Source organism: Musca vetustissima, unplaced genomic scaffold (genome assembly GCF_032173495.1).
Source record: "Musca vetustissima isolate MV318-11 ecotype Yass unplaced genomic scaffold, APGP_CSIRO_Mvet_v1 utg12511, whole genome shotgun sequence".
NCBI classification, from domain to species: Eukaryota; Metazoa; Arthropoda; class Insecta; order Diptera; family Muscidae; genus Musca; species Musca vetustissima.
The window spans coordinates 99,653-126,494 of record NW_026873946.1 but is presented as its reverse complement, the minus strand read 5'-3'; the positions used below and the strand labels follow the sequence as shown (position 1 = coordinate 126,494).

Here is a 26,842-nt window from a genome sequence, read left to right as displayed (position 1 = left end):
TTGTGTACCATTTGTATGAAATCGAGTAATATAGCTATATTTAAACACACGGACCTAATTGAGCAACCGTTGCATACACCATTTGTTTTTTGTTGTCACTCTATATTTAATTTAATACCCTCTTCCAAATTTCGCGTGAATCAAACAAATATAGGCCCTTCGGTGCACCATTTACATAAAATCGAACGAAAAAATATATATGAGACCTATATCAAAATCTGAACCGATTTCAACAAATTTATCACATATTATTTTTTCCTTTATTGCATTCGCTTACCAAATTTTTGCTCAATCGGACAAATATTAGGAGTTTGGTGCATCATTCACAAAAGTTGTATGAAACTATATATTGAGACTATATCCAAATCTGAACCGATTTTAACACAACTTCGCAGACATAAGTATGGACCTGATTCAGTGCGTTGTGCACAATTTTGTCCCAATTGGATAAATATTGGGAGTTTGTTGATTCATTTACATAAAATCGGACGAAACTATATATGGGAGCTATATCTAAATCTGAACCGATTTTCAGGAAACTTAGCACACGTCATTATAGCTTTAATTCAGTGCGCTGTGACAAATTTCGTGCAAATCGAATGATTTTCAGAGACTTTGGTGCACCAATTACCTAAAATAGGATGAAAATATATTTGGGAGCTATATCTAAATCTGAACCGATTTTCTCGAAACTTAACACAAATCATTTTAGACCTAATTCATTACGCTGTGCCAAATTTCGTGCAAATCGAAAGATATACAGGGACTTTGGTACACCATTTACCTTAAATCTGACGAAAATATATATGGGAGCTATATTTAAATCTGAACCGATTTTTCCCATTTTCAATAGGATTCGTCCCTGGGCCAAATAAGTGAACTGTGCCAAATTTCATCCAAATCGGATCATAAATGCGACCTGTACTTTGTTTCACAGTGGGGTGAAGAGTATAAAAAATAAAGGGGGTTTGATTTCTTAATTTTTTATGATACAGTGGACATCTTTCAAAAGTGAAAAACAAGGTACTTACGCAAAATTCGCCATAAAGTGGTCTGGGCCAAAAAATCGATTCTTCCACCCAGAGATTATATTGTAAATACTTAGGGAATTATATATATTAATCCTTATGCAAGAATTTACTATTATCGAAGAAATATGCAAGAATATGTATACGGGAACATACTACTTCAAATGTTATTTTTCTATATTTTTTAAATCGATGTTATAAATAAAATATTTGCTAGTAAATAAATTTATTATTTGGTCTCTTGCAGAACCTGTAAGAAGAACCTTTATGATATCGAAGAAAATAGTAAAAATTAGTAGATTATAGCAGTAGAGAAATTGATTTTCTTCTCAGTAATACGAATTTTAAAATTATTATTTCTATACTGTGAACCACCCTAACAGCAGCAGCTGTTGTCGCACCTTTAAATATCGTTACCATATCGATAATATGGCAACACCATCATGGCACGTCATCGATAACACAGCAGCTGATAAGAATAACAAAAAATTACCATCTCCAAAAAACACAGTTTAAAAAGGAACTAGTTCCTTAATGTAATTCATTTGGTCCATATAGCCGGTAAATTGTACAATAAAAAACATTGGTATTCCAAGGTAAATTTGGGTGACCATGATGGGTTTGGAGGGTTCCCTGTTGTGGCCTTTGTTTACATTGGCATCATGTGTGAAATTAATGCTTGTTCCGGCATAGTAAGTATAACAAAATTCGGGTAAATTAACTATCTACTGACAAGCTTATTCTTACAGCCATTCCACGGACTTTGAGGTACATCGTAATTGGTTGGCCATAACCAACTCACTGCCTCTGAAACAATGGTATTATGAGGCGACCAGTGAATGGACCTTAGATTATCCACCATTCTTTGCCTACTTTGAATGGGTGCTATCAAAATTCGCTGCATTTGTAGACCCCAAAATGTTGGAAGTCAATAATCTTAATTATGCCTCAACGGAAACAAAATATTTCCAAAGAATATCTGTAATGGTTATGGACTTCATTTATATGTATGGGGTGTGGCGTTGTTTAAGATCCCTTAAACGTATGGGTGTGAAAATGCACCAAGCCTCTGTGGAAGTGTTTTTACTGCTAAATATTGGTCTCATATTTGTGGATCACATTCACTTCCAGTATAATGGATTTCTTTTTGGCATTTTGTTGCTGAGTATAAGTTATTTACTCGAGGAACGTTATGTCAAGTGTGCATTCTTCTTCGCATGTTTGCTGAATTTTAAACACATTTTCATTTATATGGCACCGGCGTTTGGAATTTACCTGTTGCGTCATTATTGTTTAGATCCTAGTAAAAATCCATTATTTGCCTTTGTGAAATTGCTGGCAGCTGGACTGACACCATTTGTGGTCTCGTTTGGACCATTTTGGCAACATATACCGCAGGTGTTGAGTCGTCTATTTCCCTTTAAACGTGGTCTGACACATGCCTATTGGGCACCGAATTTTTGGGCTCTTTATAATACTGCGGATAAAGTTGCTGCTGTTGCGTTGAGGGCTCATTCAAAATCTGGTGCATCAACCACATCGGGTTTGGTCCAAGAATTTGAACATGTCGTATTGCCATCTGTTCGGCCGATGGTCACATTTGTCCTAACTCTTGTATCTATGATACCGATTTTGTTAAGTCTGTGCCGTTTTAAACATAAGAGGTAAGTTAATTTTTGGGAAAATTGTTTCAAGGACTAACAACGCTATTAGCATATATTTTTGCCTTTGGAATATAAATGTGGATATTTTTAGAATATATTGGAGTAGAGTATCACATTAAATTTATATTTATAAAAAAACTTGGGCTATAAGCTTGGATTTTTATACCCTTCACCACACTGTGGTTTGTAACACTCTTGTCCGATTTAAGGAAAATGGGGTACCAAAGTCCCTATATATCTTTCGATTTGCACGAAATTTGGTATAGCCTACTGAATTAGGTCTAGAATGATGTGTGCTAAGTTTCGTGTAAATCGGTTCAGGTTTAGATATAGCTCTCATATATAGTTTCGCCCGATTTTAGGTAAATGGTGCACCAAAGTCCCTGAAAATCATTTGATTTGCACGAAATTTGGTATAGCCTACTGAATTAGATCTCAAATGATGTGCGCTAAGTTTCGTGAAAATCGGTTCAGATTTAGATATAGCTCCCATATATAGTTTCGCCCGATTTTAGGTAAACGGTGCACCCAAGTCCCTAAAAAATCATTTGATTTGCTCGAATTTTGGCATGGCGTATTGAATTAAGTCTAGAGGGACGTGTGCTAAGTTTTGTGAAAATCGGTTCAGATTTATATATAGCTCCCATATATAGTTTCGCCCGATTTTAGGTAAATGGTCTACCAAAGTCCCTATATATCTTTCGATTTGCACGAAAATTGGCATAGCGTAATGAATTAAATTTAGTATGATGTGTGGTAAGTTTCGGAAAAAAATGGATCAGATTTCGATTTAGTTCCCTTATATCTTTTCGTCTGATTTTATGTAATTGGTGCACCAAAGTCCCTATATATCCTTCGATTTGCACGAAATTTGGCATATCGTACTGAATTGAGCCTAGAATGATGTGTGGTAAGTTTCGGAAAAATTGGTTCAGATTTCGATATAGCTCTAGCATATACATATATATTCGTCGTAAACTCCTAATGTTTGTGCGATTAACACGAAATTTTGCACAACGTATCAAATTGAGACTTGAATGACGTTATTGCATTTTGTTGAAATTGGTGCAGATGCACCAACAGCGCTGCTTACCGAATAGCGTGTATCAATTTTGCTATAAATCTTTTTCCATAAATTTGTCTCATGGCTTGCAGGCTACTCTAAATCTGCCCGAATGAAATTCAATTTATCATAGGTTGCAGAAAGACTTCGAGGGAACATTGACATGCAATTGTAAGGCTACATATGTTCAATATACCCAATGTGAATCAAATTTGTATCATGTAAAATTAAACTAAAAAATACTTCTTCACTGCAACTTCATAAAGAATGTAAGAGCGTTGTATCTATCCTGTCCTTGCAACTTTTCTTTTTTCCAACTACTTCTTACTAAGAACAAAAAACTACAAACATGTCATTATTATCAGTATTCCCACTAATACCTACCTTAATTAAATTCCTTCCTACTGTTCATTGTTCTTGTCGTCTTCATTTTTTGTTTTCTTTCTTCCTTTTTTTGCAGAGATAGTAAAATTGCATTTATACGCGCCGTGGTAATTTGTTCGGCTTGTTCCTTTATGTTTGGTTGGCATGTTCATGAGAAAGCCATACTGATGTGTTTGATACCACTTTGGTAGGTAGAATGACATTTTTAATTAACTTTCAATCATTAATGGTGTTTTTATGTCTTCTTGCAGTTTCTTGTTCTGTATCAGTGCGACGGATGCGAAATATGCCTTTATGCTAAGTGCAGTGGGTTATTTCTCTCTATTTCCACTACTGTTCCAGGTGGATTTATTCATCATACGCTATTCGTTGTATTTGGCGTATATGGCATTCATGTATTTGGCCTATGTACGTTTCTATCAGACATCACCCGGTATGAACCTGCTGGAAGATCTTTACATTTATGGTTTGGTATTGATACCAATCTATGAACATATTATTGGACCCATGACAGGACTAAATGACAAGTTGCCATTTGTACCACTACTATTGTATTCATCATATTGTGGTGTGGGTGTTCTATATTGTTTTATACGTTACTATATTTATGCCTTAGAACCTAAGCTCGATACGACAATTATTAAGACTAATAAGCAAACACAACAAAAACAACAAACTAAATTAAAATCAAAACATGTAACAACTACTTCGGCTTCCAAGTCGAATGGTGGTGGCAATCAAGATAGAATCAAGACCACTGTAAAGTTGCCGGCAAAGAAGTCGAAGGAGAAACTGAAATAAAGTTAACTGCTGTATTGTTAGTACGAAATGGTTTTCTTGTTGTTCTTGCTGTACAGCCCAACCATGCTGCGGATGCCCGTCGAGGATAGCCACGCTGTGGCCGTACTCGTTGATTATCATACAGCCAATAGAGATTATCCTTGAAAAAGTAAGTTTTTCCTGAAAAGTAATTTATAAAATGAGTAGTTTGGAGTTATTGTGTAGTAGTGTTTGAAGATGAACATCGATTATCTTGATTGTTTTGGTTGGATATTCGAGTTTCGTTAATATTTTAGTGATTTACCATTGGGTATTGTTGTGGCGGCATCAATATTTTCTGGTATTCCTGGCCATCGTTGCATTGACTTTGGGTAGCCCTCATCAAGTTGTTGTAAATAATCATTGTAACGCCAAAATATGGATCCAGAAAATATATATGTGCGATTATTTTTAGCTGGAAAATAATAAATTGATTAATTTTGATGATCCTTGAAGGGCCTTAGCATTGATTTTATATAAAATACATTTTCAAATGCAAGATGAGCGTTATTTTAAATAATTTTTTCAAGGAATAAATGAGCGTGGATTTAAAAAAAAAAATTTTTTTCAAAGATTTTTTAAAAATAATTTTTTAAGGGCTGGATGGGGGTGGGTTTTTTTTATAATTTTTCAAAGGCCAGATAAGCGTGGATTTTTAAAAATAAAAAATGAAATGATTTTCTGTGGGCTAGATGAACGTGGATTTAAAAAAAAAAAATATTTATTAAAAGGCTAGATGAGTATTGTTTGTTATATAACTTACGCCACAATATCGCTGCATCTACATGATCAATGTTCACATTAAAGCCCAACAGACGGTTTAAAGCCACAGGACTAGAGTTCAATATTCGTTCATTTTTATAATACCAGACTTGGTTAGCTAACGAAAGAATCATCATTAGACAATTATTAACAAAATATCACATTGAAATATTTTTTTAATACCCGAAAAGAATAGTATAGTCTTATCGTAACGTTCATAGCAGGCATCAATCTTCTTCACCTCCTCCGGCAAATCTATAATAACTTCCTGCAAACGTTTTGGGTAACCATCGAGAACACGATATTGGGCCGAAAGTTTCCAAACATATTGACCCTTGAAAATATGAACATGATCTCGAAAATAACACACGGCATTAAAATTGCCATCGCATATTGGTGGTATGGTGGATGTATAGAAGGATCTGTCTCTAGAATTTATGTCAGTGCTAGGATTTGATGTTGTACTGGGGAATGATGGAGAAAATGCATTCGTAGTGTCTGCCGTAGTACTGGGCCAATTAGTGTTACCCTAAAAAGATGGATACATATTAGACATAACTCTTCATGTTTTATTAGACCAAATACATACCTCTTCCTCATAAAATTGCCTGTTTGTTGTGGTTGGCATATAATCGTTGTTAACTGTGGTGTACTCAGTTATCTCATATGAAATTGTGGTAGTTTCTGCAAAATCTTCCTTCTCTTCGGCTTCTTCCTCCATTTCTTCTTCATCATTAACCACTTCAACATCATCGTCTAATTTTTTGTTCACTTTAAAACAAATAATTTTATTATTGAATTAAATTTAAAAATTTAAATTTAAAATTGTGTATGGTACTTACAGTAGGCCTCATACATAGCCAATGTATCATCATAATTTAAAACATTATAATCCGGTCCTTTGTAGTATGGGAACATTATTGAACTATATGTGGGTGAATGGGCCAAACCCAAACTATGACCCAATTCGTGTAAGGCCACTGTATAAAAATCCACACCTTGGCTCAGCTCTGGGGAGTTTTCTCTCCAATTTTCATCTTCATCGAAGTGAACATCACCGCCCCATGAACCCATTTCGTAGGGATAGAAGGCATGAGCCAGAATATTACCAACACCATCAAAGGGAAAACTGATTACAAACAAAATTAATTGTTTCTTTTTTATTTTATTGAATACTTACTTATCACCATGATATAGTGAACCAAATCCAATAATAATATCCGCCGAGGTATCATTTACCCGTTCAAATTTCAGATTGCTGTACTGAGACCAAACTTCGAATGCCCGAGCGATATCGCGTTCAACTTGTCGGGCTGGTATTTTCAGTGATCGATTGCCGATTCTATAAAATTAAAATATGAGGACAAAGGAAACATTACTGAAATTTAGTATTTATATCATATATGCTATCAGGACCGTCACTATACACCGAATTTTCTTAATTGATAATACTAGTAGAGTAGTGACTGATGCTAACATTTTAAATAACTCTCTAATAGAGCAGTACTATTTTTAAGAATTATTGGAAGAGGTGAATCCTACCGAAGATAAGTATGGATTCAAAAGACGTCGGCCGATATTACACGTCTCCAAATTCATCTGGCGAACGTTATGAAATTATAACGTGAATAAACACAATCGAATCATTTCGAAACCCCATTCCTATTGCGAGGATAAGAAACTTATACGTGTACTTTTTGTAAAGGAAGAAGAATAGATTTATCCCAAAAAGATTTCGAATATAATATAAGATGTTATTGATGACAAACATATGGGTGACTAACATTCAGGTCGATAGAGATCACGTTCCCATCAAAACTGCATCAATGATTGGGTGGTTAACTTGGAATTTCTATAGCACACGGTATTAATAATACCTATTGGGGTTCCCAGGTATCATATGTGGCAACTTTGATTGTCGACGCAGACAATGCGGAAGAAATAGGCTTTATTTATTTTTTTATATTTATCATTGCCCAGTTTTTCGACCTTAAGGCTGTATACTACATTTCACAAGTAAATATAAATTTTATCATTACAAAATGGTTTAAATGTAAAAGGGAGGACAGGAAATAATGACACGGTATATATTATGGTGTCCCTTCGACTATTTTATAATCATACCGTTGGGACCCATTAGCTGATGTACAGATTCACACAAGGACGTATGATCTGTGGTGAAGTCAAAATTCAAACGAATCGCCTTGATCTAGTGAGTTTCTTCCATCTGAGGAATATGACAATTACACCAAGAAATTGATGATAATATTCGATAGCATATTCAAATCGTCTGTGAAAGCCATTGTTATTTGCGATAAACTGGGAAGTTGGAAAATGGCCTTCAAGTCGCTGGCCGACCAGACTTGAGTTGTTGACATGTGGATATCAGCTGTAAGCTATGCGGCGCCAGTGTGCTTTGCGAATGTAAGTGAAACGAAGTGGAAGAATATTCAGACTTGTCTGAATGCCGCACTGAGAATTACAAGAGGGTGTCTCCCCACGACACTAGAGGATAATTTCCTTGGGAAGATGAAGATAATATCCGTTCATTGGTTTAACCAAATGTTGTCGATGCAGTTTCTGCTTGGGCGTTATAGTCTGGAACACCCCTGCCATAGCCTTATGGACATATCTCAGGAGAGATATGAGGTCCAAAGAGACAGGTAGATGAAAATTTAAATAATTGAACCTCTAGATCAACAAATACAGATGCAGTTGCCCAGGCAGTACCACTATATCCTATGAAAGCTAACTCGAAGACCATACGTAGTAGTTTGAGAGAAACATCTGCTGAGAATGAGACGAATATTTTAGAAATGTGAAGACCAGAATGCTACAACTGTCTCTAAACATACTGGGTACGAATTGATGTCTTGAGAATATACATAGAATCACTTTATGAGTCGATTTACGCGTCCGTCCGTCCGTTCGTCTGTCTTTTCAAATTAAATTGTAAACAATTCGGATCATAAATGCGATCTGTACGCATCCGAATCGGATGAAATTTGGCACAGCTCTATTATTTGGTTCAAGGACGAACCCTATGAAATTGGGAAAAATCGTTTCAGATTTAGGTATAGCTCCCATATATATTTTCGTCCGATTTAATGGAATGTGTGCACCAACGCCCTTACATTTCTTTCGATTTGCACGAACTTTGGCATAGCGTATTGAATTAAGTCTAGAACGACGTGTTCTAAGTTTTGTGAGAATCGTTTCAGGTTTAGATATAGATCCCATATATATTTTCGTCCGATTTAATGTAAATAGTGCACCAAACTTGCTATATATTGAATTGAGTCTAGAATGAGTGTGCTAAGTTTCGTAAAAATCGATTAAGATTTAGATATGGTTCCCACATATAGTTTCGTGCATATCTCTCGATTTGCACGAAATTTGGCATAGCGTACTGAATAAAGTCTAGAATGATGTGTGATAAGTTTCCTGAAAATCAGTTCAAATTATATATTTTCGTCCGATTTAATGTAATGTGTGCACCAACGCCCTCACATTTCTTTCGATTTGCACGAACTTTGGCATAGCGTATTGAATTAAGTCTAGAACGACGTGTTCTAAGTTTTGTGAGAATCGTTTCAGGCTTAGATATAGCTCCCATATATATTTTCCTCCGATTTAATGTAAATGGTGCACCAAAGTCCCTATATATCTTTCGATTATGCACGAATGATTAAGTCTAGAATGATGTGAGCTAAGTTTTGTAAAAATCGGTTCAGATTTAGATATAGAGTACCAAAGCTCCTATATATCTCACGATTTGCACGGAATATGGCATATCATACTGACTTGAGTCTAAAATGATGTGCGCTAAGTTTTGTGAAAATCGGTCGAGATTTAGATATATCTCCCATATATATTTTTTCCGATTTTTTGTCAATTGTGTGCTAAAGTTTGTCCGATTGGTACACAATCAAATTGAGACTAGAATGACGTTATTGTGGTCCGTTGAAATTGGTGTCGACATTGTTTCCATATATATGTTGAAAGTTTGTCCAATTAAGATTAAATTTTTAACAGTACAGCATACCGAATAGGGTGTATCAAGTTTGCTTTAAATCGATTTACCTAAATTTATCCCGTTGAACTCATTAGGGGTCATATTAGGCTATACAAAGTAATGTCTATATAATGTCGTAAGTAGGACAAGATTACGAATTTCATATTTAAATAATTTCCCTTGAAGAGACTCCATTTAGCTCAGCTCAAATCTGTTTTAGTACCACACATTTTATAGAATTTTTATAGACATCGAACGGAATTTACTTACAAATATTTAATATGTCGTTTGGTCCATGTTTTTGCTCCGAAAATAAAACGTTTCTTGCGCTGTTTAATATTGCTGGGAGTTATCATATCCCGCTGTTGCAGATAATACGGTTTGCCCTCAATATCGGGAACACCACAGCGAGGCTTTGTAAAAAGCTGAATAGAAGAAATAAATAAAAACAATATTAAAATATCAGCAACAATAATAACAAAATGTAAACAATAATTTTAAATAAATAAAAAATGACAACAAAATTCAAGTTCATTGAATTGAAAACAAAAAATGAAATGAGTACAGACTCCAAGATTATCTTTGGCACAATTCCAATGATGACTATCTCTTCTTGTACAAATACACACACAGATACAGAAGTATAAGCCGGCTATGCGTATTTCGTATAGGAAGCTTATCAGTAAACTTCTGGTCAGCTGCTTGCTGTCTTATTCACTTTCACTGATCGTCGGCATGTGTCATTATGTTGTGTACATACCTCGAGGGTATTTTCATCCAATTTCCCAGTTTGTTCTAGAGCTCCATATTTTTGTATATTTTTCAATGCTTCCACAATTGCACTTTCATGATATAGAGCTTCCGAATTGTCAGGATTTCGATCCAAATAGCCAAAGCGACGCATAAAATTTAACTAAATCACAATAAAAAATCCAATATTAGAATAATTATTATTTTGATTTTAAGTTCCCAAATTACCACTTCAGCTGGTGGAACTTCTAAACTTAGCGTATTCGATTTAATTGGATATTCTTGAGAAATTTTGATAAACAACAAAAATGACTGCAGTATCCATATTTTTGTTTTCCACATAATATCACTTGTATATATACAAAGTTTATTTTATAATTTTTTTCACTTATTTTGTTGACCGGCGGCGATGCTTCCGCCTCAAGAAACGTTTTAAAATAAAATGATCAATTCATCCACTCTTGTGGCTGTTGACTATCCCACATGAAAAGAAAAAAAAACATACTGATACCGGCTTCTTTGGCTATTTCTTATCAGTGAGTAGGTCTCTTCTTTTGAATTCAATTTTATTCTTGTGGGAATAATCTTAAAGAGTTTCTCCTGAAATTAAGAAAGGCTTATGCAGATGATCGTTTCGGATCCATCTTAAGAGAGAGAGGCATGCGTTTGAATGGACTATTCTCTTTATAAAATTATAATAGAAGGCCAATTGAAGGCATAAAACCTTAAAAATACCTACGTCTTAGGGCCTTGCAGATTTTCTTAAAAAAATTTACACCTTAGGGCCTTATCGATTGTCTTATAAAACCTTAAAAATATCTACGTCTTAGGGCCTTGCAGATTGTCTCATAAAACCTTAAAAATACCTACGTCTTAGGGCCTTGCAGATTTTCTTAAAAAAATTTACACCTTAGGGCCTTATCGATTGTCTCATAAAACCTTAAAAATATCTACGTCTTAGGGCCTTGCTGATTTTCTTAAAAAAATTACACCTTAGGGCCTTGCAGATTGTCTCAAAAAATCTTTAAAAAATCTACACCTTAGGGCCTTGCAGATTGTCTCAAAAAATCTTTAAAAAATCTACACCTTAGGGCCTTGCAGATTGTCTCAAAAAATCTTTAAAAAATCTACACCTTAGGGCCTTGGAGATTGTCTCAAAAAATCTTTAAAAAATCTACGCCTTAGGGCCTTGCAGATTGTCTCAAAAAATCTTTAAAAAATCTACGCCTTAGGGCCTTGCAGATTGTCTCAAAAAATCTTTAAAAAATCTACGCCTTAGGGCCTTGCAGATTGTCTCAAAAATCTTTAAAAAATCTACGCCTTACGGCCTTGCAGATTGTTTCAAAAAATCTTTAAAAAATCTACGCCTTAGGGCCTTGCAGATTTTCCCAAAAAACAAAAAAATTACACCTTTGGGCCTTGTCGATTGTCTCAAAAAATCTTTAAAAAAAATCTACGCCTTAGGGCTTTGCAGATTGTCTCAAAAAATCTTTAAAAAATCTACGCCTTAGGGCCTTGCCGATTATCAAATTAAATAATTTAAATTAAGATACAATCTACCTCTAATCCGAAGAGGGTAGCCCAATAGTTCCAGCCACAGATGGAGAACTTTTTAATAAAACGAATGGTAAAACAGTAGCCTCTGATACCTTCCCAACAAATTGATAAAATAAAAATTAATGCCCCATTTTATATTGACGTTGTCTTTAGTACCGGAATAGGTCCATATTCGATGATCGGCTGTTCTATCGATGAACATTTTTTCCACCGATTATTCTTTTGGAATCTGAAAACATACAAATAGGTGGCACATATGGATTTTTGTCATCCATTGAAGTCCTCGATGGTACTTCCTATACAGATGCCTTCAATGAGTCCTAGGAAGCTGTCAAACATACAATGCTTAATTGAAGTGATTTTAAATTTGCTCCCAATTTTTTCATCCAATTAATCGTTCAATTTATTTATTAATATTTTGTCTCTCTCTATATATATTTCTCACATTTCAAAAAGCAGTCTTACAATACAAACACTCATTTTTCTCACACACATGCATTATTTACATCCTTATATGCTCTATCACGATGTTGGTGGTGTTCCGTCTCAATAATGATTGCGTCGCTTATTCGATGGACAATATTCGGCATATTCTTCCCATGTACAACCGGTTTTGGTGCAACATTCACTGGTTATCGATGGATCCCGGGTGCGGCGTGTCCTTAAGAAGGCATGAGCAATATCAGGTGTAAACCATTTCGTCATTGGGGAGTGAACTGCGAATAGAAGAAAAGAAAAAACATTATGAATGGTATATATTTTTTATTTATTATTTTGGTTCACCTTTGCTTCTTTTCACAATAGCTTCATTGGTCTGAAATTCACCACGTCGTGTTAGGCGATAAATATCCATTTCACAAGCCCAATACATGTGGCGCAGTAATTTGTCACGACAACGAGAATGACTTTCGCTGTGCCAAACATTTTGCCAATCATCGGGAGTTCTGAAAAAATAAAATTTGGTTATATTTAAGAAATTGTGCAAATTTCTATATTTTATGTTAAAATATAAAAATAAAAATTTGGAGGGTAATCTATAGGACCAGAATATTCGAATTTAAACAAAACATTTTAAAAATTGTGTCGTTTAGTACATAATAAAAACCATCAGAGTCGCAAAAGTGAAAAAAAATGTTTATTATATAGTTTAATTCAAATCGAAATATTTATTCGGAATCGGTATTGAGTGCTCTTTTATCGACTCAGACTCCATAGCAATTGGAACATTTTTTCCTCTCACTCCTTTAGAAGCATATAGCTTTCATAGAGCATTGTATGATGATATTGTCTTAGTTCTTAGGTTATTGTTCGTCGACCCCAGGTGTATCCTAATCGGTACAAATTTCGTGATCCTTAGGGATTCCATTCAAGTGCCATTATGGGTTTTCTACGGACAGTTGTATTTGTTAGCATCCACAGCTCAACTTTACTTATGGTGTTGGGTCATAATATTCAGCTTATGATTCTAAGGACTTTTTATGAATACCTGTAGCTGATGCGTGATGATGTTAGATACACACCAGTTTTCTGTGCTTCGAATATTTTAAGCTTGGGTTTCTTGGATATATGTGACGCACTCCTTTTGTAGCCTATTGATTGCGTTCGATCGCTCTTATTATTTGTCTAATAGTGTCGTCGTAGTTCTTGCAACTTTTGTAAGGGTATGCGATAAGCCCCATATTCAAAGGATATGTTAGAAAATAAGGTTGTGTCAAGTTTGGTTTAAATCGGCTACTCCGTTCGCACGAGATTATAAAATTAATTCCATTTTTACCATTATATGTGGGAGATTGAAGCTTGCAAAAATCGTAATATTTTTACTAAGCCTAGATCATATTCGATATTGATTCGCCCTTGGCTTCCCCAATAAAGGGATAATATTTTGAAAAACTTATAAATATCATGTTACGCTAGGGTCACTTCTTCATGTACCTCCTCACAAAGGATCAAAATTCTGGAATATATTGATATCAGGCGAATTTTTCATGTTGGGCGCCATTTCGCAAAATATAGTGCATAACAATAGGATATACTTCATATGTACATCATCAAACAAGTGATAGTTAAAAACAACGGTTTCGGCTAATTAATTCCAGTGCAATGTTTCATGTTGGGCGCCATTTCGCCAAAAAATAGCACTCAAAACACTAGTGTACCTTATATGTACAGCCTCAGTCAAAAGATATATTAACATAGTTAAAAATATACAAAGGTCTCCCCCAATAGGTATCAAGCAAATTGTTTATGTTGGGCGCCATTTCGCCAAATTGCACATCATCAAGCTAGATATATTTAAATAGTTTAAAATATACAAATATCTCGCCCAGTTGGTATCAGGCACATTTTTGATGTTGGGCTCCACTTCTCCAAAAAGCGTACTATACCATGGTGAATTCCAGATGCACAATTTAAGCGTAGTCACATTAAAATAATAAATTTCGGGCAATATATGCCCGAAAAATAGAACAAAAATTTCTCGTGTGTACTTCACATATATACTCTAAGTTAAAAGATATATTGACATAATTACAAATATGCAACGGATCGACCAATTGATGTCAGACAATTTTTTTTCATGTTGAGCGCCTTTTCTCCAAATATAGTGCACACAAATCGGATATACTTCATATGTATATCATCATATATTAGGTTGGGGAAACATAAATCCATTATGAAAATGTCGATAAATTTAATTTTAGCAGTCGTAAGATGGCCCAGGATCTAAAAATCAATCATAAAACTGTTTTAAAACATTTGCAGAAAGATGGATTCGAAAAAAAGCTCCAAGTTTTGTGTGTCACATCAATTAACAGAAAAAATAGGATGTATCGAATTTTCATCTGCGAAACCTTGGCCAAACGGAATGAGATAGACCCATTTCTTAAACGGATGGTGACTGGAGATGGAAAATGGATCACATACGATAACTCTGTGCGAAAACGATCGCATCTCAAACGGTGGCCACACCACGACTAACGGCCAGGAAGGTTCTGCTATGCATTTGGTGAGATTGGAAGGGGATTATTCATTATGAGTTGCTTCCACCTGGCCAAACGCTAAATTCTGATCTCTACTTTCAACAGCAATTGACCAGAATTGGCCAACAGGAGAGGTGACGTGTTCCACCAGGACAACGCTAGGCCACACACACCTACAGTTACTCGCTTGATAGGGAAGTTTAAATTCATCCACCATACAGTCCGGACTTGGCACTAACCGATTATCATATTTTTCTTGCATAGCAAAATTTCTTTAATGATAAAAACCTATCTAGGGAGAATTGTGAAAATCGACTACTAGAATTTTTTTTGCAAATAGAGAGCAGGACATCTACGAGAGAGGCATTATGAAACGGTGCATATTTTGCCCAAATCGTTCATATAAAAATAATGGATTTCTTTTTCCCTAACCTAATATTAATACAGTTTAAAAATTTAGAACGGTTTCAGCCAATTGGTGTCAGGCAATTTTTAGCACTGTTCAATAATTGGGCGCCATTTCTCCAAAAATAGCACACAAAGCTCTTGCAAACTTAGAGTTGTCAAATTAAGATAATTAAAAATTATTCAACGATTTCGGCCAATTTATGTCAGAGAAATGTGTCATGTTGGGCGCCACTTTTCCAACAATATGAATACTCCCTTATACAACCTCAAATCAATTCTTTTATTTTTTTTTATAATACTTGCACTTCATATTTATTTACCTTTGTCGAAAAAGTAATTCCAAACCTTCAATATCCGTGCGAGCTGCATTTCCAATGATTACGGACTGCAGTAGAAATATAACACCCGAACAAAACACACCAAACAAATATTTCTGTTGCCAAATATTCATATTTCCACTAGAAATTATGTTACATTCACTTTCAACAATTTAAATAATCAATCACTTTCAAAATCCGTTTTTAGGATTATAATTTTTCAGATTTTTTTTTTTTGTTTTTCAGTTGTTATCCTTTCAATCGCTAAAAGAAAACTGTGACTATCCCCAGGGATTGATGTTGTTTTTCTATGCCTATTTCATCTATGGTTTCGAATAATAAAAATTGATTATTGTTCGACTGGGGGGAAACACATACGAACGTAAGGAAAACACTAAACAAATATTAACATCAGCCAGGAGGATTACTCGTAGGTGTTTGACGTTGTCGCCAAAAATCAGGCATTTAAATAAAAACAGTTTACCCAGTGTACACTAAAGAAATTACGACCTGTCGCGTCAAAATCTGCTTTCATTCATGGATTTCCATTTGATGAGTAGACACTCATTGATGGTGTTGTTGTTGTTTTTGTTGATGATTGACACCTTTGCCTTAAAATTTTATTTCATTCATATGCACGTTGAATGTATGTATGTTGATGGGTAATACTTTCTCCCCTTTCCCTCTCCCCCTTCTTATTCCGACAACCTATAATTACTCCGTATTTCAAATGTTAGTTTTATCCATGGAAATAAATTCATTGGAGGGTAAACATTGGGATTTTTACCTATACGTACACCAATGTGCACTGGGGGAGACAGTGGTTTATTTGTGTGGAGATCGCAATATTTAAGATTTTTGAAAATGTACACATAAGTTGAAACAACTTCTAGGATGTTTGATATGATTTGGAAAAGGGATACCTTAGGTCCTTGTTTTGGTTTAGGCCACATATAAAGACTGTCTTCATATTAAAAAAATTCTAGCATCCACAATACAAAAACGAGACATATATAAAAACATCTACAGAATGGGGCAACCCCTGCATCTACAGTTCATCAGAAATTTTTCCTACACTGGAAGCCTTTGCTGACATTTTCAGAGAACAAAAAATTCCTTGCTGATAAATGCCACGACCGATTTTATTTATTTTTAATAATTTTAATCCCCTCATGGTGGAGCAATGAATCACACATATTGCAAACCACTGTACATGCAATATTCTTGGTAAATATTTAAAAACCTTTTTATGGCCACCTCTCTGCAAAGAGGCGTCAATAAAAAGTCCTCATATTTCCTCCCAAAAGGTGGTGGTGTTTAATTTTTTTATTAGCGCCTTGTTACTCAACAAGTGATGGATAACTTTAGTTGTTACCCTTCCACAACATTACCCCACATGTGGGTTGGAACCCCAAAATAAATAAACACGGCTATGAATCCTTTGTTGGCGTTTAAATGCACACATACACACTCATACAGGTTAAGCTACGAAAATAAAATTCATTCTGTTGGAGGTATAACAACAGGTGTCTGTTGTTGTTATTTTAGACGTCATTATTGTTGTTGTTGACTTCGTTAACAGATGATAGCTTAAATAAATATAGTCATTACGTGTGGTTTAGTTTACATATACCGCAAGTATGTTTTGAGTGTGTGTGTGTTTTGTGTTCTATTGATCCTTTGGTAAATTTAATTGGCTGTATATGGTTAATATCCCATCGATATACGGTGCTAGTGGCGTCGTGTTTTTAGCAAGAAAACAAATAGTTGAAAGTTGTGAATCATTGTCGAATTTTTCGATTTTTTTTTCGCTGGCTATAAATGGGTGAACATTAAATAAATGCATTTTAAAATATAAAATCGCATGTTGAATTGTTCGAAACGAAGTATGGTTTTGGTTAGTTGAATCACAGTCTATTATTTTTGGATTGTCCGAGTGCTGATTAATAATTAATAATAATTCTTACAATTAATCATTAATTTCGTCGTTTGAAGTTTACCAGCGGGCATTTACCATAAGTTCAGAAAATATAACAGATATGGTACCAGTTCGGATATATTCGGTTTCTTTACACTTCTATCGATCATGTAGAACAGGCCTTTGGGGTCTGAGTCGACACTTCGGCCGATTTTTTGTAGTTGGAGTCCAAGTCGAAAAATAACCCAACTATCAACACAAAATATGTTGAAGGTTACAACAGCATTTGCCAACATAGTTTGACATTTTGGTTTTTTGCACAAAATGTTCGACATTTTGAAAGTTTTAAATAATAAATATATTGGAAATGGGAGATATTGAAAAACTTTATGACACAGCTCCCATATAATTATCCCGGCCTCATACGGTATTTGAAGGACATTCGCTCACTTTCCTACCGAAGTAGGTGTAGTTTGATATTCCTATTTAAAAACTGCCGGTCAACTTCCATCCTTTCTCAGATTTTATCGACATTTTCGGCGACAGGCCTACCTGTGCGAGGTACATATTTAACATCAAAAATTCCTGAACGGAATCTATGAAACCAAAAATTGGAACCATAAACACCATTCACAATTTTAGCCGCTTGGCTTGGATTTTCGCCTTTGTCAAAGAAAAACTGTAAAATGTACCGCATTTTCTCTTTGTTCTCTTCCATGTTTAACCCCCTGTAACTCACAATCACAATCACAAGCATAAATCTGTTTGATCGATATTTTACGAGAAATCTATCAGTACAGCAATCTGCCAAAATAAAATAATGGAATTATCGGGAGAAAAGGAGAGAGGAGAAACGTATTTTAAGAAAAAAAGAAGAATGAACAAAAAAAAAAAAAAAACGAGCGTGAGCAAATCGAGATGTACAGCAGTCAGAATGAAGTCCGGAAATATTCCCAAGGAGTAAAACATCAAACCGAAGGCTTTCTTCCTGTAGAGATGATGATGGAAACCTGGGGACGGATACAGTTAGCGTGTTGAGGATCTAGAAGGAGCATTTTGAAAGGCATCTTGTACCAGATAGTGGCGGTGAGGAAGATACCCTAGAACCAATAAGGGATGACGGTAACAATCTAGGTCAGAGTACCAATTAATCGGCTGAACTATTCAATACAGGTGGTCAGATGCTGGTCAGGAGCAGGAACCAGCTGATTAGAACAATTTGGCTAGTGGAATGCAAGACCAATGATTGAAACCTCAGCATCCTGTGTCTCGTGCAAAAAAGGAGATCTGTGCCAACTATAGAAGAATAAGTATTCTTCCCTATCCAGTGTGCTGTATGAACGACTGTAGTCAATGGTCAATGACATTATTGGACCATAAAAATGCGGCTTCAGACCTTACAAGTCAACAATTGACCACTCTGTGCCAAATCCATTCCACCTATTCGTCGACTATAAAACCGCATTCTGAAGCCCTATCCGTTCAGAAGTGGTTAAAACCATGTCTGCGTTCGGCATTCCGGCAAAATGAATACGGATATGCAGAATAACGGCACAAGATCAACAGTAAAAGTCGGAAAATACCTATCGGAGTCCTTTAATACCGAACGAGGATACAGACAAGGTGACAGTTTGTCGTGTGATCTTTTTAATATCTTGCTGGAAAAGGACATACGAGAGGCAAAGTTGAACAGAAATGGCACTCTGTACACCAAACAGCATATGTTATTCGCCTACGCCGACGACATCGATATAATGGGTCGTAACATCCACCTTTGTTCGAATTGAGAAGTGGCTTTGGCAGAAAACGGTATCAACGCGCAAGACGTCCAGTAGACTTGGATCAACTGTGGAACTTGAGAACTACAACTTCGAGGTTGTCAAAGATTTTATATACCTTTGTACCGGCAAAAATAAAACTAATGACATCAGTGTTGGCCAACGGATTCTACTATGGTCTGAGTAAGCAGTTTAGAAACAGGACCATCTCCTGACAGACCAAAATGACACTCTACAAGACGCTGATACTACCCGTGATGTTATATGGATCTGAAGCATGGGTACTTGCGCAAGTAGATGAGACAGCTCTTGGAGTGTTTGAGAGAAAAATTAGCCGAAAGATCTAGGAGCCGAGCTGCACCGACGGTGACTATCGGCGTATCGGGACATAAGCGTAAGGCCACGAAGTAGATGGAAAGATCAAGTGGAAGAGAACATTTTGGCACATTTTCAAATTGGAAAAACTGTGCGCAACACCGACGCGTTGGGAAATCTTTTTTAAGCTCGGCTTATGAAACAAATTAAATAAGAAGTAGCTAGCTAGAACTAGCTTTGCTTAATTGATTGATTAAGTCCCTTTTAGCACACAACTCGTTGTTACAGTGCTACCTTTATATCGGTGTAGACTATTATTTCACCTTGTGACATAATTTTTTATACCCTTCACCACACTGTGGTACAGGGTATTATATATTTGTGCATATGTTTGTAACAGGCAAAAGGAAACGAGATAGACACATGGTTCCTTTTGAGAATATGCATAGAATCACTGTCGATTTATGCATGTCCGTCCGTCCGTCTGTCTGTCTGTGCATGTTAAATTGTAAACAAAGTACAAGTCGCATTTATGATCCGAATTGGATGAAATTCGGCCCAAGGACGAACCGTATTGAAATTGGGAAAAATCGGTTCAGATTTAGATATAGCTCCCATATATATATATTTAACCGATTTAATGTAAACGGTCCCTATATATCTTTCGATTTGCACGAAATTTGGTACAGCCTAATCATTTAGGTCTAGAATTATGTCTGCCAAGTTTCGTGAAAATCGGTCCAGATTTAGGTATAGCTCCCATATATAGTTTCGTCCGATTTCATGTAAATGGTGCACCAAAGTCCCTATATATTCTTCGATTTGCACGAAATTTGGCATAACCTACTGAACTAAGCCTAGAATGATGTGTGCCAAGTTTCGTGAAAATCGGTCCAGATTTAGATATATCTCTCATATATAGTTTCGTCCGATTTCATGTAAATGGTGCACCAAAGTCCCTACATATCCTTCGATTTGCACGAAATTTGGCATAACGTACTGAATTGAGCCTAGAGTGATGTCTGTCAAGTTTAGTGAAAATCGGTCAAGATTTAGATATAGCTCCCATATATATTTTCGTCCGATTTAATGTAAATGGTGCACCAAAGTCCAGATATATCCTTCGATTTTCCCGAAATTTGGCATAGCGTACTGAATTTAGTCCAGAATGTGTGTGCATAGTTTCGTGAAAATCGGTTGAGATTTAGATATAGCTCCCTTATATTATAGATTGGTTTTTAGGAACCAATACATGGCTGATAGGAACAAAACGTACTAAAATTAGTATAACCTAACCTGTAACAACTTTCGTTGAAATCAGTTCATATTTGGATATATTTTCGCCCGATTTTAAGTAAATGGCGAATCAAACTCCTCATGTTATTCAGATTGACATCAAATTTGGCACAACGTACAAAATTGAACATAGAATTACGTAGTTGCGTTTTCTAGAAGTACAGACATAGCCCAACGGATGTCCTATTTATATTTGTTTGGAATCGATTTACATACTTTTGTCCCATTGTAACAAACGAATGATCTAGGTAGATTCACATATAGATAAGTATCACATTTTATTTCATCCAATTTCATGTTAATAGTACTGTTTAATATACCCATAGTGGTGAAGGGTATCATATAGTCGGCCCGTCCGACTTTACTACTTTCCTTACTGGTTCTGTACTGGTGTTGTTAATACACGTAGTGGCTATTTTTATTAGTATATTAGTCATTTTTCGATTGTATTTCCCATACTTGCCTCTTATATTGGAAATTTCCAATTAAGTCTTAGGAAATTCAAATCCTCAGATACCATCCATAAAATAAATGAAACACAACAGAGTTTTTTTTTTTAATTTCCATTTTTTAATTCTTTATTAGAATTTTTTTTTTCAATTATTCTATGTTTTAATTCTCATCTTCAAAAAAATAAATTTACATCGTTTTTTGTTTTCTTTTCTTTTTTTCTTTGGTTTGTAATTTTGTGGTGTAAAATTAAATTCAAAACAATTTAAATAGTTTTTTTTCTTCATCTTTCATTTGGTTAATTTTCATTTTATCTTTTCTTCAATTTGGTTCATTTATTTTCATTATCTTGTCTTACTCTTCTTCTTCTTTCTATTTTTTGTTTTAACAATTAAAGATAAACTTTTTAAGTTTAGTTTAGGTTTCCTTGTTTCTTTTTTTAGTTTTGTTGTTGTTGCTGGTATTAATTTACATTTAAACATGGATTTTACATTACAATTAAATTAAGTTTTTCTGGGTGATGTTCAGGGAGAGGAGGAGGGAGAGCTGGAGAGAGAGCTGGTTGAGAAATCTCAAAGGGGGATACAAAATGAAAAACAACACTTCCAGTTTTTTTACACAATGTCCTTTGCAATGGCAGAAAAATATCCTTGGTATGGTCAATGGTCATTTAAGTTGAATTTGTTATCTCTTTTTTTGGGGGGTTTGTGTTTCTTTTGTTGTTAAGCACGAGTGAGGTTTATCACTTAGTTGCCACTCGCAACGTATCTGTGTGTGAGTGTTAGTGTTTCAGCTTATTTTGCATTTCAAATGTACATTAGTTGGTTATTTTCTCAGTAGTTTTTTTGTTTTAGTTTTATTTAAAAAAAGTGTAACTAATTTTTTTCCATTCTCTCTTAATTCTATGGAGAAAAAAGGGAAAAACATTCAGACTAAGTAAATATGAACATAAAGAACGAACAAACAAACGAGCGAACTAACAGACGTATGTTTTTGCATGAATGAATGTGTATGTGTGTGAGGTTGTGTAATTGGTGAATGTGTATGCAGTTTTTTTGCATTTCACACAAATGAAACGAAAAAAATCAAACGGGTGGGGATTAAGGGCAAAGCAAATATTCTGACCACACTGTGGTGGTGTTGGTAGTGGTCCTTATTTCAGATTTGTTGTTTTTTATTAGCTTATTTGTTTTTGTGCTGCATCACCAGCACTTTAGTAGGGGGCAAATACCAGTGCTGATGATTACAGCTTGGGTGTGTATTTTTTCTTCGTTTCATTTGTAGTGTTGTTTTGTTTTTAAATTTATTTTTTTATTTTATTTCTGTACAATATAGAATTTTCTTAGTTTGTTTATAACATTTGTTTTTATTATTTTTAATATTTTAATTTATTATAATTTTTATGCTGAGCGATGTGATGCTGAAGGAATTAGCTGGAAGGAGTTTTGGAATTGAATTAAATTATATTAAAATTTTTAAAATAAAATAGTAATTTTTATAAATTTGATAATAAATCTGATCAAGAATATATACTTTATGTATTCTCCGACGAAATTTTCCAGATGTTCCAAAGGAAATGCCAAATTTAATATACACTCCACCTTATTATGGGGGGATATAAATATGCCTATTTTTGAACTTTATCTAGGATCGGTGAAAATATTGCGATAAGCAAATTTTGTATGAAATCCGATAATCGAAGTAGGATCAAATCGGGTACAGAATTATCTTAATATAATATATAAAATTTTTCGTTACATGGGTATTTCAATTTATTTTCAGAATATATTTTTAGTCTTGGAGAACACGAAATTCCAATTAAAAGTTACTTCGGTTGATAAAATACGGCTAAACCATACAAAATACTCAAAATGGAGAGGTAATTACATTTTAGAATATTGATCGATAATGCACCGTTTTTAAACCAAGCATCCTAGGGCATGTAGACATTAAAATACGTACAAAAGGTCGAACATTTTCCTTATGTATTGCGAGATGACCAGGGCTAAATCAACATAGAATTTTACAACTATCAATAATACATGATGAGGTCTCAGACAAATATATCAGACCTTGCATATCATAGACGCAATTAATAAACAGTAGAGCTCGGCAACATTCAAACCATGTCGATTCTGTCTGCCCTATATGAAGGGCAAACTGAAAAAACGAAGACGAAATATTTCCGCAACTCTTTTTTTCGAAATTCGTTCAAAAATTATTTTCCACGATGTCGAGGAATATATGCAAAATGCTTTTAAAAATGCATTACATGAAGAGGTGACTCCATTAAAGAGGATAAACAAATCGTTTACAATATTTAAATAGCTTCTGTTGGATTTAGTTATTAGAATATATGAGATGGTTGTCTGAAACTTACTTCGTATGAAGTTTATACCCTCACATGGAAAGTGTGGCTAAAAATTCCGATGTAATGAAAAACGGACTGTATTTTTATAGAAAGGCACATATAAGAGGACTTTTGCCTAAAAAGTTTTCCAAGGTAATCTAGTAATCTATTGGGTAAATTAATAGTGCAACCACTTCGAAATATTTCCATAAAATGGTTGATAATATTAATTCCCACGGGACTGCCGATGAAATGAAAAATGAACAGGATCAGGTACATGTATCGCTGTGTAGGAGCTATCCCAAAAAGGTGGGCCAATATTGGCAATTATTGGTAGGAAGATTTGCCACCCATTGATAATTAAAAAACTTAATTATAGACACATTCGATGAAAACGTGCCCAAACTCACTACAATGCTTAATAATGGCAATTTTCGTTAGGAAGAGTAGGTACCCTAAGTGAATTTTAAATACCAAATTACATCCAATTTTTTTGAACCTCCCCAAAATACCGAAAATTGGGAGCTTTCAAAATGGAGGATCAATATTGATAACAATGTGCGACAAAAACGAGGTCATGGTCTGGGGTGGAAATTTTCTATTGGGTTCGAAAGACCTGGGTGAGTATATGAAAACCTCTGATGTAACCAGTGAGCGGAGCAGTATAGTCAGACGGGGCCAACCATACGATAACATACACTACTACCAAAGAACTCTAACTTTCTACGGATTTTTATTCCAAGCCTGGGCAATATTTCGTGATAGTTGCAACCTCTTTAGAGGTCAGCAGCACCTCTTCCTTACACTGACATATTTTCCGAATATTATTAATATTCAGTACAGTTATTCTAATTGTTCACATTCCCTTCACCGTGAATTTTATTGTGATGTTCGTTTTATGATTGTGGCCTATAGATCGACTCGAAAAAACATAAAAAATTAAGTTTTCGGTCCACTTTATCCCAAAATTTTTATCTGATCATCACCGTAAATTATAGGCGTTGTCCTTACCACATGGAATATTTCAAAGCGATCAGTGTGGTAATGAGTTACAAAATAATATCTGAATACGTAAGCACCTGTAACTCTCACATCACATCTCACAATATAATTTGTATCAATATAAAGGCCAACCACTAATAAAGGCCAACTTCTCGGGTCTATGTCCTTCAGGACTAAATATATACGCTATCGAATACAACATTTTGTCATTTTTCTGGGTCCATTTGACCAGATAAATATTGATCGATCTTTATCAAAACAGGGATGCTAATCCTTTGGCCCGATCCCCTTCTCCATGTAAAAATTCGTGATGTTTGGGCCATAATTGCGGCCTGTATCGTGTTTACAAATTATAATGGGCTGGCATATCTAGATAAAGGTGGGTCTAAGACCAATATTTCGCGGCGATACAAAACCTTGGACTGTACAAAGCTATAATATCATGACAACATAGTTGTGTTGGTCAATGGTCAAAGTTCGGAGATATAACGTCATAATTTTTTTTGCTGGCGACCATATTATATTTGAAGATGTAGCTTTGTATGTTCAAGTATAATATGGTCGCCAGCAAAAAAATAATCACACCATATTCACGAACTTTGGCCTATGCCGAATTTTTCCTTCTGGCGTTTTCATACACTCGCAATGTCTTTCATGCCCAATTTTCCACCCCCCAAAATTATGTTGCGCATCCTAAAATCTGGACCGATATTGATAATATTTTGTAGAAAGATATGCTACCTAATGGGAATTCAAAGTATCCGATTACATTTCGGTTGAAAATGTGTTAAACATCTGGACTATTTGGGGTTACCGTTATAAAGGATTGATATATCCCATTTTTAATACCAAACATCCTAGGCGTAGTAAGAATGCATGTGTATTAAAATAAATATTGCGAGCTCTATCGTGATGTCATGAGTATCAGCTGGGCATGACCAAATCGGGATAGAATGATAGAATTTTATTTTCGGACGAACATTTCGAAATGTTGCAAATGTATAAAATGATCTATAGGTGTAGTTAGAAGATTTTTATAAATGGAAATTAACGACGGAGTTTTGTAGAAATTGATTGACACTATTGAACCTGGTGGACATATGTGATTTTGTTCGATTTTAATAAAGGAGGCCGATTTAAAGACTTCAATAATTGGTCTTCTGCAAAATTTACTGCGGTACAATGAAGTGCGAAAATTATTGCAAAACATTTTTTAAATGTCAAAAGTCCTGTGGAATATTTCAACTACGAAGTTCTGAAATTACTCATCCAAAATCTTCAGATATGATGGCAAAATTTGGCAGTCTGTTTTGCCCAGAATGATATTTTCCTCAAAATATTTCTACAACTCCTTCAGATATTTTGAGATGTGAGATGTGTCACTATGCCAGTTTTATGTAAATCATTATGAAGCTATTGAAAATTTGTTCTTTGGAGTATGTAAATAACAATTTGTCATCTTAAGCAAAATTATGCCTGCCCATTAAAAAAAATAAATAATAAATATCCAATTAAATTCATCTGGTCTGGGACATTTCTGTCCCTGGGGCAAAGTCGGACAGAGAATCACACTTTTGTGCTCTTACATTTGTATCGTTATTTAAAATTCAAATTATTTTTTCGACATTTTTCCTAAATACTTTAAAGCTGTGATAAGGTTTAAATAAATATTAAATTGAAATAATTTAATTATTTCCCAAAATCTTCTCTTTCAAATCGATTGTTATTGTTTTCTTAATACCATCCGTAACCGTATTCCCCTATCAGCATTACATCTCTTCAACAATAATAACATTTCAATTTATATTATAGGACTCTGGACACAAAGTGTTCTTTGGAATTACAATTTTATATTTTGTTTTCTTTTAAAGGCTCTTAATTTCTATCTACGACTTATCAATTTAGAATTATTTTAATTCTTTTGGTTTTGTTATATAAAAACAAGTGTAAAAACTAAAAACTATACTGACTAGATAATAATAATAAGA

General features: G+C 34.7%; 3 protein-coding genes across 3 annotated transcripts; 1 reads left to right on the top strand and 2 right to left on the bottom strand.

Moving 5' to 3' along the window:
- Positions 1-1,641: 1,641 nt before the first annotated feature.
- Positions 1,642-4,814, top strand: LOC133329267 (probable dolichyl pyrophosphate Glc1Man9GlcNAc2 alpha-1,3-glucosyltransferase; the record flags this gene model as incomplete). Its single annotated transcript, XM_061537761.1, has 4 exons — positions 1,642-1,720; positions 1,778-2,692; positions 4,216-4,326; positions 4,391-4,814. Coding segments are annotated over exons 1-4 (1,527 nt in total), but the record flags the coding sequence as incomplete, so codon positions are not given.
- Positions 4,815-4,887: 73 nt separating this feature from the next.
- On the bottom strand, positions 4,888-10,827 carry LOC133329256 (matrix metalloproteinase-2-like). The gene is made up of 10 exons (XM_061537751.1): positions 10,714-10,827; positions 10,496-10,648; positions 10,006-10,160; positions 6,901-7,062; positions 6,563-6,849; positions 6,310-6,491; positions 5,904-6,249; positions 5,722-5,838; positions 5,224-5,373; positions 4,888-5,099 (listed from the first exon to the last, which is right to left on the bottom strand). The coding sequence occupies exons 1-10, from the start codon at positions 10,825-10,827 to the stop codon at positions 4,888-4,890; spliced, it is 1,878 nt and encodes a 625-aa protein (XP_061393735.1).
- Positions 10,828-12,588: 1,761 nt separating this feature from the next.
- LOC133329244 (probable insulin-like peptide 7) lies at positions 12,589-15,879 on the bottom strand. The gene is made up of 3 exons (XM_061537741.1): positions 15,749-15,879; positions 12,826-12,986; positions 12,589-12,758 (listed from the first exon to the last, which is right to left on the bottom strand). The coding sequence occupies exons 1-3, from the start codon at positions 15,877-15,879 to the stop codon at positions 12,589-12,591; spliced, it is 462 nt and encodes a 153-aa protein (XP_061393725.1).
- Between the last annotated feature and the right edge of the window lie 10,963 nt (positions 15,880-26,842).

Coding starts and splice junctions, on each gene's coding strand:
- LOC133329244 (XM_061537741.1), bottom strand. CDS start 15,879: ATGAATATTTGGCAACAGAAATATTTGTTTGGTGTGTTTTGTTCGGGT. Junction 12,987..15,748: donor GAATTACTTTTTCGACAAAG/GTAAATAAATAT, acceptor TTATTTTTTCAG/AACTCCCGATGATTGGCAAA. Junction 12,759..12,825: donor TATTGTGAAAAGAAGCAAAG/GTGAACCAAAAT, acceptor TTCTATTCGCAG/TTCACTCCCCAATGACGAAA.
- LOC133329256 (XM_061537751.1), bottom strand. CDS start 10,827: ATGTGGAAAACAAAAATATGGATACTGCAGTCATTTTTGTTGTTTATC. Junction 7,063..10,005: donor AAACGACATATTAAATATTT/GTAAGTAAATTC, acceptor TTAATTTTATAG/AATCGGCAATCGATCACTGA. Junction 6,492..6,562: donor GGCTATGTATGAGGCCTACT/GTAAGTACCATA, acceptor TTTGTTTTAAAG/TGAACAAAAAATTAGACGAT.